The sequence below is a fragment of the Portunus trituberculatus genome, chromosome 40, assembly GCF_017591435.1.
Source record: "Portunus trituberculatus isolate SZX2019 chromosome 40, ASM1759143v1, whole genome shotgun sequence".
Lineage (NCBI taxonomy): Eukaryota > Metazoa > Arthropoda > Malacostraca > Decapoda > Portunidae > Portunus > Portunus trituberculatus.
The window spans coordinates 26,874,957-26,892,303 of record NC_059294.1 but is presented as its reverse complement, the minus strand read 5'-3'; the positions used below and the strand labels follow the sequence as shown (position 1 = coordinate 26,892,303).

The window sequence follows — 17,347 nt, the reverse complement described above, 5'->3', positions numbered from 1 at the left end:
AAGACAGATTTTGGAAACCTAAAGAAATTCTTTCAAGAGACAAATTGGATGAAATTCAAGAGTGCTAAGGAGCAAATGAAAAGTGGAAGGAATTTATAAAAATATACAAAGAAGGTGAGAAAAATTTGTACCAATAAGACAACATAGAGAAGTTGGAAAGCAGGACTGGTTTAACGATAGATGTGAAAAGGCTAGAACAAGAAAAGAGGATGCATGGAAGAGGTGGAGAAGGAAAAGACGGATTAAGCAGTGGGAAAGTTACAAAAGAGCAAGAAATGAATATGTGTTGATTAGAAGAGAAGAAAGAAAGAAACAAGAAAAGGATATAATTGATAAATGTAAAGACCAACCAAGGCTTTTTACAGACATGTGAACAACAACATCAAAAATAGAGAAAGTATTGAAAGTTTAGAAGTAAATGGAGTATACAGTGAAGATCCCAGGGAAATGGCAGAGGCTATGAATGGATGCTTTCGGAAGGTATTCACAAAGGAGACTGCTTTTGACAAACCACTGGTAATGGAACAGAAAGGGATTATGAAGGAGTTTCAAGTAACTGTGGAGGAGATCAAGAACATGATGGGGAGTTTAGAAGTGAGAAAAGCTGTGGGACCTGATGGGGTATCAGGATGGATTTTAAGAGAATGCAGGGAGCAATTGGCAGAAAAAGTTTGTGAAGTAATTGATGCCTCATTAAGGGAAGGCGTAGTGCCCCAAGACTGGAAAAGAGCTAACATTGTCCCAATCTATAAATCAGGTAACAAGAGAGACCCATTGAACTATAGACCAGTGTCACTTACAAGTGTGGTAGCTAAGATGTGTGAGAGGGTGGTGAAGACTAGATGGACAGACTTCTTGGAGAAAAATGACATACTTTGTGAGTGTCAATTTGGTTTTAGGAAAGGGCGTTCATGCACGACAAACCTGATATGTTACTATTCGAGGGTGATAGATGTAATACAGGAAAGAGATGGTTGGGCTGATGGAATATATCTGGATTTAAAAAAGGCCTTTGATAAGGTACCACACCAGAGACTGATCTGGAAACTTGAAATGGTAGGAGGAGTGCATGGCAGTTTACTAAAATGGATGGAAGACTTTTGGTAGGAAGAGAAATGAGAACAATAATTAAGGACAGACCATCAGAATGGGGATTGGTGGAGAGTGGAGTTCCACAGGGATCAGTGTTGGCACCAGTAATGTTCGCAGTCTACATAAATGACATGGTGGATGGGGTGTCCAGTTATGTGAGCCTATTTGCAGACGATGCAAAATTGTTACGAAAAGTGAGATGTGACAAAGATTGCGAACTACTCCAGGAAGACTTGGACAGAATATGGAAATGGAGCTGTACATGGCAAATGGAGTTCAACACGACAAAATGCAAGAAAATAGAGTTTGGCAAGAGTGAAAGAAGAATCAGGAGTATGTACAAGATAGGAAATGAAGACATAAAACCAGTCATGAAGAAAAAGACCTTGGGGTGACAATTACCAATGACCTATCGCCAGAGAGACATATAAACAAAATAATTGGAGAAGTATTGAACTTATTGAGGAACATAAGAGTGGCGTTCGTATATCTAGATGAAGAAATGATGAAGAAAATAATTACTGCAATGATAAGACCGAGGCTTGAATATGCAACAATACAGTGGGCTCGAACTTAAAGAAACACATAAGGAAACTAGAGAAAGTACAGAGGGCTGCAACGAAAATGGTGCCTGACTTAAGAGATTTGACTTATGAAGACAGACTGAAAAGAATGCAACTTCCAACCCTGGAAAACAGAAGAGAAAGGGGAGACCTGATAGCAATATACAGAGTGATGATTGGCATGGAAAAATGGATAGGGAAGATCTGTGTATGTGGAATGGAAGAATGTCGAGAGGGCATGGGAAAAAACTAAAATGGCCACTTATAGGAGAGATGTGAAAAATATAGCTTCCCTCATAGAAGGGTGGAAGCATGGAATAGTTTAGACGTGGAAGTGGTCAACGCAAGGAATATTCATGATTTTAAGAAAAAGCTGGACATTAATAGATATGGAGACGGGACAACACGAGCATAGCTCTTTTCCGTATGTTACAATTAGGTAAATACAATTAGGTAAATACACACACACACACACACACACACACACACACACACACACACACACACACACACACACACACACACACACACACACACACACACACACACACACACACACACACACACACACACACACACACACACACACACACACACACACACACACACACACACACACACACACACACACACACACACACACACACACACAAGGTAAATACACACACACAAACACACACACACACACACACACACACACACACACACACACACACACACACACACACACACACACACACACACACACACACACACACACAGTTTAAATGAAGAAGTAGTGTCTGCAACAGTGTGCATACTTTTAAAGTAAGATTGGATAAGTGTAGATATGGAGACAGGGCCACACGAGCATAAAGCCCAGGCCCTGTAAAACTACAACTAGGTAAACACACACACACACACACACACACACACACACACACACACACACACACACACACACACACACACACACACACACACACACACACACACACACACACACACACACACACACACACACACACACACACACACACACACACACACACACACATATTTTAGGACTAAATTAGTAAGACAAATCTTATCCCTAGAACCTCCTGGACTTTTGGAAAATTTTTACTGAACATGCTTGTAAGTTCAGAAGTACACTTGATTCTTTACATGAAACCCCAATACTACTGTAATCTTAATCCTGCTTCACCATAATTGACTGATGAATTCCTCTTCTTACATCTGATCTATTAATCAGTTTGTATGCCATCAAATTTCCCATTGAAGTCGTCAAGACCACTTCACATTTATACTTTCACAATTGCTCTCCATTTGGCCCTATCATAGACAAGCTATTTTTCCTTGTCCTACACAATACCTTTTGACTTCATTATTGCAAAACATTGAGTCTTACTATTTGTGCAATAAATATTCATATATCTGATGTAGTCTTCACACTACCCATTCATTTCCATTCAGTGTTACATCTTTCATATTACTGGTCTTGTGTATTTTTTAATGTAAGAGGTCCACCGGCTAGAGGAAGCAAAGTCTTGATTAAAAAATGGTCCACTTAAAAATCTTTTCCCAGAGTATTAAGACAATCAAATAGCAGAGGATTAGTGTCTTGAAACTTTCCTCTTGAAAGGCCTCAAGTCTTAGAAAGGAGGAAATATAGAAGCAGGCAGGAAGTTCCAGAGTTTACTGGAGAAAAGGACTAGCTAATGATTGAAAGTACTGGTTAACTCTTGCATTAAAGAGGTGGACAGAATAGGAGTGAAAGGAAAAGTCTTGTGCAGTGATAACACAGGAGGATGGGAGTCATGCTACTAATGTGAGACTCCATCACAACACATTGTTCATCTCGCCAGCTGTAGTTGTCAAAGAATACCTTAAATAATTTCATATACCACAGAATCAAATCACAAGGACACACTGATGCATTTACTTAATTTTTATAAGGTTTATAGTTGCTAATTTTACTTCTAAAGTATGACTTTATATTTCTAATTTACATACACAGCTTGTATTACAACAATCATTTGATTTCAAATAGTCCTTACAAAACCAGCACAGCCACTTTCTATTCCTTTCGACAGCAGAAAATAAGCTGAATGACGTCATCTGATGCTCAGTTTGCTCAGCTGTCAGCAAAAGCAAGCAGCTTACTGGGAGAAATTTGCCCTCTGTGTTGCCACCTTTAGTCACCTTTAGTCACACAGTTTTCCTCTAAAATATTGACAGTGAATACATTCAGATGGTATTGCCTAACTAAGTAATGTGGAGTGTATGGAAAGGGTGTTTCTCTGTCGTGGATTATGCGCATGGCTCTTCTGTTCTTGTATTTGTTTTAAAGCCACACATGAATTTCATATGCCTGCTAAACAACACCTCAGAATTTAGAGAACATTTTCAGTGTAGAATAACCTGTAATTCCACCTCTGACAACATCTGCTGAAACATGTTATACTTGGTATATGATCTTTTTAAGCACATTTTATTTATTTATTCAATGATATATGATCTTTTAAGCACATATTATTTATTTATTCAATCTATTAAATATATCTATTGTTATTTTCATTATGCTTTGATGTGGAATTTATTGGTGATTTATGTAGTTATGGTGCTGCAATTAAAAATCGGAAGCACAGAAGATAAGTTACTCATTTATTCCTAATTTTTTAAGTTTTTTTTTTTTAAATCAGTAATATATTAATAGTTAAAAAAAAAAAGTTACCAGTAGGAAAAATATATTGAAGTACTATCCCACTGTGGAGTTGTTTTTGAGTGATTCTGCATCAATTTTAGAGGAATATGAACTAATTAGCAGGTTTTCCCCAATGTAGAGGCTTAAGACTCCTTCACTAAAGATCTGAAATGGAAATTTCACATCTCTTCTCTTAAACAGCTTCTATGAATTAAGGTATTTTGTGTTGCTTTCAATGTTTTTCCTTCTCCCAGCTTCCAACTGTACAACAGCTTTCTGTCCATTTACAATATGTGGAAGCAATACTCACACACACACACACACACACTTTTCTTAAGCAGGATTGAGTCAAAAGTTTTCACTTCAGTTTGTCTTCTCTAACAGATTCTTGATTCTCCTTTATACTACCATAGTATTGTATTTCTTACTATCTTCTATTGTTATTTCAAAGCTTACTTTTTTTTTCTAATTTACTGCATGCATCCCCCATCCTGCTATTGTGCTGCACAAGACGTTATACTTCTTTTTTTCCACCTTCTCAATGCAAGAATTATCATTACCATAGCAGTAATGGCATGTCCAGATGAAATAAATGTAAAAAGTTGACATAAATGGATAAATTGATATAATAAATGAAATAGAATATTCACCTCAGCCAGAAAAGTAGAAAATGCTGCTACTTCAGGTTGAGGCTGAGGACTGAAACATTGATTTTTCATAATAATCTTTTAAATGTGTATGTAGTTCCCTTCAGTAAAAGAAAAGGATGTAAATAGAAATGCTCCTATTATAAGCAGCATCAATTTGCTGAGTGTGGTAAGAAATGGTTTGGAAAGGGAAGAAGTTGCCTTGAACAGATTTTTGTAGCAAAGTGAAAAAGTTGTTTGGAAAAGTAAAGGAAATGGTTTTTGCATTCATAAGTGGATAAGAATGACAAGAAAGGACTATGGAATGTTCTTAATGTACAGTGAACCCCAAGTTTTTTGCAGTTCAGTTATCACTGGTTCAAATTTAGATGATTTTTCTCTTATTAAAACACATAAAATCTCACTTTATCACAGAAAAATAAAATGTTGTATAGAATACAAGGTAAATCATGGCATGGGTTGAAGAAATCCCTAGACATCATACAGAAATCTCTAAAATACAGTGGAAAACCAATGCTAACGGTTCCCCATCACTGTTCTTCAAGAAAAGTCCACCTACACTGCTGGCAGCAACAGTGCCTGATGAAGAGGCTTTGTAAAAATAGTGTGGTCTACTACAGTACAGTTTGAAATAGATGATCATGAACTATGATTAAATCTCCTGTTTATTACTTTGCTGTGTTTAGTGCTTTATCTAGACACCCTCCTCCCCACCACAACAGCTAACCATCCATCAGCTCCCTCACCAACACAACTACAGTAAAAGTCTGTTAATCCAATGAGCAGGGGACCAGGAGTTTGGATTATCGGTTTCATCGAATTATCAGGATGTACTCCTGAAGACACTGTACATAAGTGATAAAATGATAAGTAATAAGAAGAGAAGACATATGATATAGGTTGTTTTACCTCACAAAAAAACTTCTCCATACACATCATCTGCATCTTGATCCAGTGGTTGTTTCTCAACAGTAACATCAATAGCCCATATACCGTATGCATGTTAGTTGTTATTCATTCCAGAGCCTCAGTCTTTCGGCCCTCTGGACTGAGAACCAGTACTTGGTAGTCATCCTTGCCTGTATTCTAAATGAAAACTTTAACTGCTACATCCTGGTAACCACCAAGCAGCACACTGGCTGTTCTGAGATTGGGGCTATGTTAAGAAAATTCTTAAGTATGAAAATTTGTCTCAGACTGACTCTTAGTCTTACAGGTGTGCTTAATGCCCTGTTTTATGCTTATAGGTCTTTAGATTTGAGGCAACTCTGGAGGTGGCTCAACATTGAGAGTTACACTTAAGACCAAATTAAAGATGGCTGACTGTCAAGGAGCCCAAGTCCACCTACCTACTCAAGACTTTATCAGGTCCATAAGAATGTTGTGACAACATGAGTGACTCTGAACTGTTGGATATAATGGACTGCACCTGCAGGAGTGTAATTTGTGGCACATTTGGCAGGAGAGCTTGGAGAGCCACACAGGAAGGAGTGAAGTGATACACTGAAGCTAATAACAAAAGTATGAAATACATTGTTGTTTAGTCAATAGGGAATGCAGCTCTCCAGCAATTATTATCATGGGTCTTCCTGTGTCCTGTTTTTGGCCTGTCTCTCTTTGCTTCATAGTAATAGAGCCCCATGCAGCTTTTTTGTGCCAGTGAAAGAGTGAAGCCCTTCAGGCTACATCTTGCCTCACAATAATGACTGAATGTGGAAGGAAAGTCTCGCCATTAGTCCAGTTGTGTTTCCTATGTTGGCCTTTTTTTGGCTTTAGGGATCATCATCACTTAAAGACTGTTTTATGAATAAAACAGGGTAGGAAATGAGGTTCTGCATAATGGGCCTGCTGGGCTTAGGAACATAAACACTGAGATAACATACACGTGCCTTGTACTTGATGCAATTTGCTAATACTTTTTCACAAATTTATATTCTTACACATTCTATGATAAATGATCTTTTTTTTTTGTTTTTTCATATGTCTTAAAAAGATTGCTCTTTTAACTCAAAATTACAAGAAATACAAGATTTTTCTGTTATACTCGTTCACCATTTCATACTGGAACTGTGTTGTTTGGGCCGCCATATTTGTCATCACAGTTGGTCGCAACACAGGCATCCCACTTCCAGGACGGCTAGTGATGCATGATAATCATTGTCAGGGAGAGCAGTGTATGCCATTTTTCTGTCAGTTTGACAGTGTTACTATAGCAATGACAGTCTTGTTTATTCCAATCAAGGTGTGCACAGAAATATTTGGTAGAGGATACATGCCGCAGGGAGCATGAGGTGCTTGCCGAGTCACAGAGAGTAGTAATCTATTTACATTGATTCCTATCGTGAAAATGGTTTCGGTTTTCAAACATTCCAGTTTGCGAATGGCCTTCTGGGACAAATTAAGTTTGAAAATCAAGGTTCCAGTGTATTTAGATATGATATTTCATGATTTTCATGAGGTTTAGGGGCCAATATGAAGGTCTTGGAATGCATTACTATTTTTTGTATTCACTCCTAAGTCTGGTATTTGATCATTCACTTTACGGTTGGATTTTCAGGAACCAATTATGATAGTATGTTGAGGAATACCTATATTAAGATCTTAGTGGCAGAGATTTACAATTCTTTGAACATCTGGCTGCTACATATAATGAAAGCTTAATGAAAGTCATTTGGAGTGGATGAACTATTTCAGAAGAGCAGAGAATGAGAGAGGAAGGGCTATGCCAGTGGTTCTCAAACTGTTTTCCGCAGAACCCCAAGGTTCTGTGAAGATCTTTCGAGAGTGCCATGGCAAAAATCTAAGTACTTTTGACAAATCCTTACTTTTATTTATTAATATGAACAGGAATCGGTAAAGTTAAATATGAAAGGGATGAAATCATGTGCAATTTAGTAGAGAGAGAGAGAGAGATTAAGTGACTACATGAAGTTCACATCAATTTAGTGGCTGTAATTACATGTGGGGAGTTCTACCTATACTAGATGTATGGCTTGTAGGGGTTTCCGTCGAATATCAGAAGTGCGAAAGAGTTCTGTAAGTTTGAAAAGTTTGAGAACCACTGGGTTATGCAGCAGGCAAGAGTAATTATGCATGATAGAGGTGACTGGAGAGCAGCAGAGGTGAGAGCATTTTTTTTTTTTTTTTTTTTTTTTTTTTACGTAGGGAAGAGGGCCAGCCAAGGGCAAAAAAAAGAAAGTTAGAAAAAAGCCCACTTGAGCGCTGGCTCTCCAAAGAGTACAAAAAGTGCCAAAACCGTCAGCCAGAATTAGGGGAGCAAATGCCTCGATACCTCCCTCTTAAAAGAAGACAAGTTGTAGGAATTTGGAAATACAGATGCAGGGAGGGAGTTCCAGAGTTTACCAGTGAAAGGGATGAATGATTGAGCGTACTGGTTAACTCTTGCATTAGAGAGTTGGACAGAATAGGGATGAGAGGAAGAAGAAAGCCTTGTGCAGCGTGGCCGCAGGAGGAGGGAGGCATGCAGTTAGCAAGATCAGTAGAACAGTTACCATGAAAATAGTGATAAAATATAGAAAGGGATGCAACATTTCGGCGGTGAGAAAGAGACTGAAGACAGTTAGTCAGAGGAGGGGAGTTGATGAGACGAAGAGCTTTTGATTCCACCCTATCAAGCAAAGCTGTGTGACTGGAACCCCCCAAACATGCGAAGAGTACTCCATACAGGGATGGATAAGGCCCTTATACAGAGTAAGCAGTTGGAGGGGTGAGAAAAACAATGATGACAATGATGTAGTCTTGTCACTCCCTGGGAAGGTGTGTGGGAGTACTTGATAGGGTCCATGAACATATTCATGGTGTGAAACATCCTTGATAAAAAACTTGCATCTTCTTTGGTCTCTGTATAGGAGTATGTGCAGTGTATGAACCAGTCTCAGCAGGGGTAGGAGTAAATCAGTGTATGCTCTTAGGCCTTGCTGTTGATGTGTGTGGCCAGCTATGTAGTGCCTGGACTATAGTATAATGGGCCATTAGACTATCCCTTTCCACCTAAGGCAAATAGAGATAAGAGTGTGAGATTGTATAGATGTGTGGTGCCTTGTCCAGGTTAACCCCATGTGGGATTGTTGTCCTGGATCATAAATGGTGTGTTTTCCAGGACAACATAAGCAAATGATGAGAGAAACTCACACCAAGATCTCAGACCATGTGGATGCTCATGATCCCAGCAATGTGCATGGTGGTTGTATGAGATGTGAGTGGCAGATGTCATAAATTTTTATTATCTAAAAATATTGCTTGTGTGGTCACCTTCATGTCTTTGTTTTGTGGAGTGGAGTAAGGAGTGGCAGATGGAATTTAATATAGACAAGACCCATGTTATGAAAATGGGAAGAAGTAGATAAAGACCAAACTGCAATTACAGGCTGGGTGATGAGAAAATTAAAGAGACCAATGAGGAGAAAGACTTAGGAGTAACCGTGCAAAACACTTTGTCACCGGAGAAACACATTAACAAGATTTTTTGGAAAACATATAACATGCTTCAAAATATTGGCCTTGCGTTCCACTACCTAGATGAAGGAATGATGAGGAAGATATTATGTACCTTAATAAGACCCCAGTTAGAATATGCAGCTTGTGTCTGGTCACTGCATATGAAGAAAAATGTGAAGAAGGTAGAAAGGGTACAGAGGCTGGCAACAAGGATGGTACCAGGACTCAGGGAGTTAGACTATGAGGAAAGACTGAGGAAGCTGGGGCTGACCACATTAGAAGAGAGAAGAACAAGAGGAGACATGATAACTATGTATAAATTGGTGAACAAGATTGACATACTGGACAGAGAGTTGATAAAGGTGACCACAAGTAATCATCTCCGAGGACATGGAAAAAGCTAATAAAGACATCTGTCTAAATGACGTGAGAAAATACAGTTTCCGCATCGTAGCATTGATAAGTGGAATAAACTGAGCAGTGATGTCGTTGATGCGGTGTGTGTCAATCAGATGAAAGAGATATGACAGGAATGGACAAGGAGACAGGACACAGAGAGCTTAGCTCGGGCCCTGTAATACACAAATAGGTAAATACACACACACACACACACACACACACACACACACACACACACACACACACACACACAATTGGATAACACACACACACACAAAATAATGTCCAGTGAAGGTAAATATAAACTGTAGCCTGCGTTTGAGCCATCAGCTGGTTTGTTTACTGCGCAACATGGCGGCCGTGAACTCGAAAGAGGAATCAGACTTCACAGGGTTTCAAGGAATAATGGAGAAAGCGCTTATGTGAAGAAAATTCTGGAGTTAGAAGGTAAAATTGAAAACTGTTTGAAAAGTATGAGGGCCTGGAAACGAGTTATGACAATGTAAAGAAAGACTGTGCCGATATGAAGAAGGAAAATGCAGCACTGAAAGAGGAAGTTAAGCTAATTAAAGTGAATTGCGAAAATGTGGAGAATCTCTAGGAAAAGTGATGGAGAAGCAGGCTGAATGGAAAAAAGTCAGGAAGTGGAAAGAAAGGAGGTAAATTACAAAGTTGCAAGTCTGGAAAAGGAAATCAAAGAGTCAGGGGAGAAAACTTTGGGCCTTGCTGAAATTATAGATCAACAGATCATAGAAGAGAAGATAGCTGAGAAAGTGGTGAAGGTTATTAAGTCAAATGAGACATTGGTGAGGGAAACTGTAGACAAAAAGAGATGTGTGGTGATATTTGGTGTGGAGGAGGATAAGACACCGAGTAAAATGGAGAGAGAGAAAACATAAAAAGGTGATAAATAATATCATTAATGTGGTGCAGGAGGAGGAAAAGACCTAGTACAAGAAATAGAGGACTTCCATAGAATTGGAAAGTTCACAAGAGAAGGTATGAGGCCAATAAGAATCAAACTTAAGTCACAAAAGGATGTAGATGAATTGGTGGAGAAGTCATGGAGGCTAGCCCAGCAGGAAACAACAAGGAAGATTTGGTTGAGAAGAGATCTCGGTGAAAAGGAAAGAGAAATGTTAAATGAGTTGAGAAAGGAGGCTTTGAAAAAAAATGAAGAGAGGACAGAAGAGGAGAAGAAAGAGTTTTTCTGGAGAATCTTGGATATGAGACTGAGGAAGTGGTTCATAACCCAGAAAAGTACAGCAAGAAAGGACTAAAGAAACTTACATATGAGCGAAATGTAATGTATTCCAACATAAATGGAGTGATATCGGGGATTTTAGAACTCAACGATTACTTGAGGGACAAGAACCCAGATATTGTGGGTCTTACTGAAACAAAACTGAGAGAGGGAGAAGACCTGATGAAGGTTGGAGAAGGGAAATATAACGTTTGGAAAAGAAATAGAGTAGGTAAGATGGGAGGAGGAGTGATGTTGCTGGTTAAAAAAGATATAAAGGTGGATCAAGTGAAAAAGGTATGGGAAAGGCAGAAGTGCTAAAGATCAGAGCAGAAACTAATGAAGGAAAAAGAGGCACTACATAGTGGTGTAGTACCACCTAAGACAAATGCATGGTCAGTACAGGAATATGAAGAAATGATAAGTGATACAGGAACATGTCTGGAAGAAATGTTGGGTGGCTGTGAACGAACTATAATGATGGGAGATTTTAATTGTAAAGAGGTGTGTTGGGAGGACTGGTCAATGGAAGGATCAGAGACAACATGGGGAAATACACTATTGACACTGGCAATGGAAAATGTGTTAACTCAGTGGGTCAAAGAAGATACTAGGTTTGGAGGAGAGGGAGCATCGTCAAGACTGGACTTGGTCTTTAGTACAGAGCCAATGGTCATTGAGGAGATGAGGGTGGAGTGCCCTTTAGCAAAGAGTGATCATGCAGTTTTGGAGTTCAAGGTGATAGACGAAGAGAAATCTAGAAGAAATGAAGAATATAAAGTGGGAAGATGGAATTATGCCAAGACAGATTTTGGAAACCTAAAGAAATTCTTTCAAGAGACAAATTGGATGAAATTCAAGAGTGCTAAGGAGCAAATGAAAAGTGGAAGGAATTTATAAAAATATACAAAGAAGGTGAGAAAAATTTGTACCAATAAGACAACATAGAGAAGTTGGAAAGCAGGACTGGTTTAACGATAGATGTGAAAAGGCTAGAACAAGAAAAGAGGATGCATGGAAGAGGTGGAGAAGGAAAAGACGGATTAAGCAGTGGGAAAGTTACAAAAGAGCAAGAAATGAATATGTGTTGATTAGAAGAGAAGAAAGAAAGAAACAAGAAAAGGATATAATTGATAAATGTAAAGACCAACCAAGGCTTTTTACAGACATGTGAACAACAACATCAAAAATAGAGAAAGTATTGAAAGTTTAGAAGTAAATGGAGTATGCAGTGAAGATCCCAGGAAATGGCAGAGGCTATGAATGGATGCTTTCGGAAGGTATTCACAAAGGAGACTGCTTTTGACAAACCACTGGTAATGGAACAGAAAGGGATTATGAAGGAGTTTCAAGTAACTGTGGAGGAGATCAAGAACATGATGGGGAGTTTAGAAGTGAGAAAAGCTGTGGGACCTGATGGGGTATCAGGATGGATTTTAAGAGAATGCAGGAGCAATTGGCAGAAAAAGTTTGTGAAGTAATTGATGCCTCATTAAGGGAAGGTGTAGTGCCCCAAGACTGGAAAAGAGCTAACATTGTCCCAATCTATAAATCAGGTAACAAGAGAGACCCATTGAACTATAGACCAGTGTCACTTACAAGTGTGGTAGCTAAGATGTGTGAGAGGGTGGTGAAGAATAGATGGACAGACTTCTTGGAGAAAATGACATACTTTGTGAGTGTCAATTTGGTTTTAGGAAAGGGCGTTCATGCACGACAAACCTGATATGTTACTATTCGAGGGTGATAGATGTAATACAGGAAAGAGATGGTTGGGCTGATGGAATATATCTGGATTTAAAAAAGGCCTTTGATAAGGTACCACACCAGAGACTGATCTGGAAACTTGAAATGGTAGGAGGAGTGCATGGCAGTTTACTAAAATGGATGGAAGACTTTTGGTAGGAAGAGAAATGAGAACAATAATTAAGGACAGACCATCAGAATGGGGATTGGTGGAGAGTGGAGTTCCACAGGGATCAGTGTTGGCACCAGTAATGTTCGCAGTCTACATAAATGACATGGTGGATGGGGTGTCCAGTTATGTGAGCCTATTTGCAGACGATGCAAAATTGTTAAGAAAAGTGAGATGTGACAAAGATTGCGAACTACTCCAGGAAGACTTGGACAGAATATGGAAATGGAGCTGTACATGGCAAATGGAGTTCAACACGACAAAATGCAAGAAAATAGAGTTTGGCAAGAGTGAAAGAAGAATCAGGAGTATGTACAAGATAGGAAATGAAGACATAAAACCAGTCATGAAGAAAAGACCTTGGGGTGACAATTACCAATGACCTATCGCCAGAGAGACATATAAACAAAATAATTGGAGAAGTATTGAACTTATTGAGGAACATAAGAGTGGCGTCAGATATCTAGATGAAGAAATGATGAAGAAAATAATTACTGCAATGATAAGACCGAGGCTTGAATATGCAACAATACAGTGGGCTCCGAACTTAAAGAAACACATAAGGAAACTAGAGAAAGTACAGAGGGCTGCAACGAAAATGGTGCCTGACTTAAGAGATTTGACTTATGAAGACAGACTGAAAAGAATGCAACTTCCAACCCTGGAAAACAGAAGAGAAAGGGGAGACCTGATAGCAATATACAGAGTGATGATTGGCATGGAAAAATGGATAGGGAAGATCTGTGTATGTGGAATGGAAGAATGTCGAGAGGGCATGGGAAAAACTAAAATGGCCACTTATAGGAGAGATGTGAAAAATATAGCTTCCTCATAGAAGGGTGGAAGCATGGAATAGTTTAGACGTGGAAGTGGTCTAATAACACTTTGTCTAGTGATTACACAAAGAATTGACACAAAATAGATGGTGGAGGACTTGCAGCAGCTTTAGGTTCATGTTCATGTGTGGAATCATGAAGTTCAATTAAGTTAGGTAGGGCCTTGAATTGTATGACTTACTTCAAAACTTGATTCTCATCAGTTATTTTAGCATCATCATTGCAGTTCAATGAAAGGTTTTTATTTTGGACCACTTTTGTGTTATGGACATTGCCTCCAGCAGAAGGTATGAATGTACTTGATACAGCACTGGCACCTGACAAGTTATTGACATCTTGAGTGTAAACATATTTGAAATTATAAAGGAGATGTAGAAATGTATAATGTATCTCTGGATAGAAAACCTCCATCAACAAGAGCTCTTTTGATCTTGGTTTTGCAGTATATGTGTTTTGTCCTTGTGGTAATTGTCACACTAATGCTCACCCATACTATTGATTGTGATATGTTATTGCACTTATAAGAAAATATTGTGTATCATTTATGGCCTGCTGGAAATGACATGTTTATGGTCTATGAGCTTTTTTTTATCTTTTGACAATAATGGCAGAATATTTTGAATTTTATTTGAAGTGCGACTCACTTTTAAAAATTTCAGAGTTTTGTACTGGGCTACATTTGATTTGTTCCTATTATGGCCAATCTATAGCCTGTTAAAGTAAAAGAACAATTAAACATTTTGTATATTCCAGGCTGAAACTATGCCAGTTAAATTAAGAATTAGACAACTTTTGAAAGTGACATCAAGGACCTATGTCTGACTTTTATACCATGATGATTATTTCTGTGCTTCATATATTAAAGACATTTTTATAGCATTATCAAAGCATTGCATATAACTGTTACATTATCATTAGTACAATCTTTCCTTGCTTGTCAGCTGCATCGCCATCCCTGGAGAACTTCTGCGGCACCACTTCCCGGGCAAAGTGTGCTCTGAGCTAAGGTCATGGCGACCTATCACTTGGGCAGATTATGAAGCCTCACCAGCTACACAGCATTTTCGGGAGGCTCAGCTTGTTACTTCACAGCATCTATTTTTCCTGGCAGTACTGGAGCGTAAACAAGGTAATACTGAACATGAACTGGTAGGCACTCTAACATCCTCCTTTTGGTTCCAAAGATAGATCATATGCTCCAAATTAATCTCAGTGCCTCTAGAACTTCATGGCTATACTTTAAATCAGCTCTATTGTCTGTTGTCAGTGTGAGTCCTTTGTTTTATGGTACTACAGATGTGATGGGGCCACACACATGTAGTGGGAGGTGACATTGTTACCATTTGGAAAGGGTTTCCAATGTGGACCTCTTTGTCTTCCTCTTTATGTATTATATGATTTGAATTAGTGCTTTGCTTAGGTATTATGATAGCAAGTGACCTGTGATTTATTGGGAAATTCAATCTGATTGATTATAAATGACCAAATTTAGTCTAAATAAATGTTCTAATGGTTTGTGAAAGCCTTGCTGTATTCATTATGATAATAAGCCCATGACAACATTACCTGGTTTAATTGCTGGATGTCAACACTTTCATCAATCATAGCCTGCTTCATTGAATTTTGCAGTTAAATAAAGGCAAAATAATTGATAATATAAAAGAATTGGTAGAGGTTATGAAGGAAGTAAGCAAGCAAGCAAGTCATTATAACTTTATTATTCCATAAACGATGGAAACTGCAGGGTTTGCATAATAGGAATTTGATAACACATAATAAATAATTAAATGTAACATCAAAGATAACATCAGTGTCTAATAATGATAGCACAGAAGAAATAAATATCTTTTAAATTTACAGTAATGTGAATAATAATGAATAATAGTTTTCAGTCAGTTTTTACAAGAGAAAGGGAATTCAGTGAACCACCTACAGTAGAAGGATAAGATGGACTGAACAGGATAACAACACAATGTTGGATGACTGACAGAAGGAAAGTGACAGGAATGTACTGAAATGAGTGCAGTCACCAACTGTCAGAAAAATATTTATGAATTGATTAACATATCATTGGAACATAGTAAAGTCCCAAAGGACTGGAAATGGGCAAATGTAATTTCAACTTATCTGGGCCATCAGGGCATGGCATTGAAGACTCATGTGTCAAAGGTGGTAGGGCAGTAGTGCTGCATGGCATGGGAAAATATAGTTTTGTTCTATTATCAAGTCAAAAGCCATTGAAAAAATAATAATTATCATCATATATAAAAACTTAAGATTTTGGAATAACTAAGGCAAGGAATTTAAGTATAAGTGCAGGAGGGAGATTGTCATATAACTGTCAACTGTGAATAGGACAGCAATGTGGGAGAGGAAAGGCCAACATCTCAAGTCCCATGCTAGACTGGATTCACTATACAGGAAACCCTTGATGTTGGTGGCAATTCGGGAAATGGCAACATCATAAACCCTCAACCATGGAATATGCAACACATTCCCATCCCGAAGTTCTTGAATGGTGGTAATATATATTGTGTGCATAGATATAAAGAACAAGAATGTATATTATAATAGTAAAAGAATAGAATACAGTATATTGAATAATGATATACAATAAACAAATGGAAATATAATAATACTCAATGAAATAACAGTTAATACATGTAAAATCCAAACCAGTAAACACAATAAACAAAGAGAAAGATTAAGTAAAGGAAAATGCAGCTGGTAGAAATCACAATAGCTAAACTGATGGTGAGGCTGCTGTTTGCTATCAGGGGAGAGATCAGAGGAGTGGAGGGCCATCAACACCTTTCCTGTCACTGGGGTGTTGTGCTGTCTGGCAAGGTTGGCAGTTGAGGACGAATAGAGGATGATGGTTGAGGACAGGTAGAGGATGATGGTAGAGGACAGGTAGAGGATGATGGTCGAGGATGAATAGAGGTTGATGGTTAAAGACAGGTAAAGGGTGATGGTTGAGGATGGGTAGAGGATGATGGTTGAGGGCAGATAGAGGTTGATGGTTAAGGACAGGTAAAGGGTGATGGTTGAGGACAGGTAGAGGTTGACAGTTGAGGTTGATCAGACTTTGGGTGTCTTTTGAAGAACATTGTTATCTTACTGTGTGATATTTTCTGCCTCAGTTGTCTTTCCAGCTCACAACATGTCATGGTGGAAGTTGACGTAGAGCACTCTTGCGGCTCTGCGTGCAAACATATACTCACGCACCACTCAAACATTTCTATCCTTAAATAGTTTTTGTCAATATTTAGTAATATTTATATCCACTGCTGAAAATCCACGAATAATTATAATCAAACCCATGATCATTAACCTCTTCAATACTGGGACACATTTTTTACCTTGAGATTTATGTACAATTAGACCATTTTATTGACATAAGGAAGGGTCTATGGAGGTCAGAAGATTAATGGCCACAGTCTTCACTATTTCAATCTCAACATAAGTTTCTGAAGCTGTATAAAATCACCAAATAATAAGCAGAATG

General features: G+C 38.4%; 1 protein-coding gene across 10 annotated transcripts in view; it reads left to right on the top strand.

Annotated features, from left to right (window-relative positions):
• LOC123516033 (THO complex subunit 5 homolog) overlaps window positions 1-17,347 on the top strand; it is a 72,397-nt gene that overhangs the window by 46,524 nt on the left and 8,526 nt on the right. For all 10 annotated transcript variants that reach the window (XM_045275031.1, XM_045275038.1, XM_045275036.1 and 7 more), the window contains one exon: window positions 14,781-14,968. In XM_045275031.1, coding sequence (XP_045130966.1) covers window positions 14,781-14,968 — 188 coding nt within the window. The remainder of the gene's footprint in view (window positions 1-14,780; window positions 14,969-17,347) is intronic.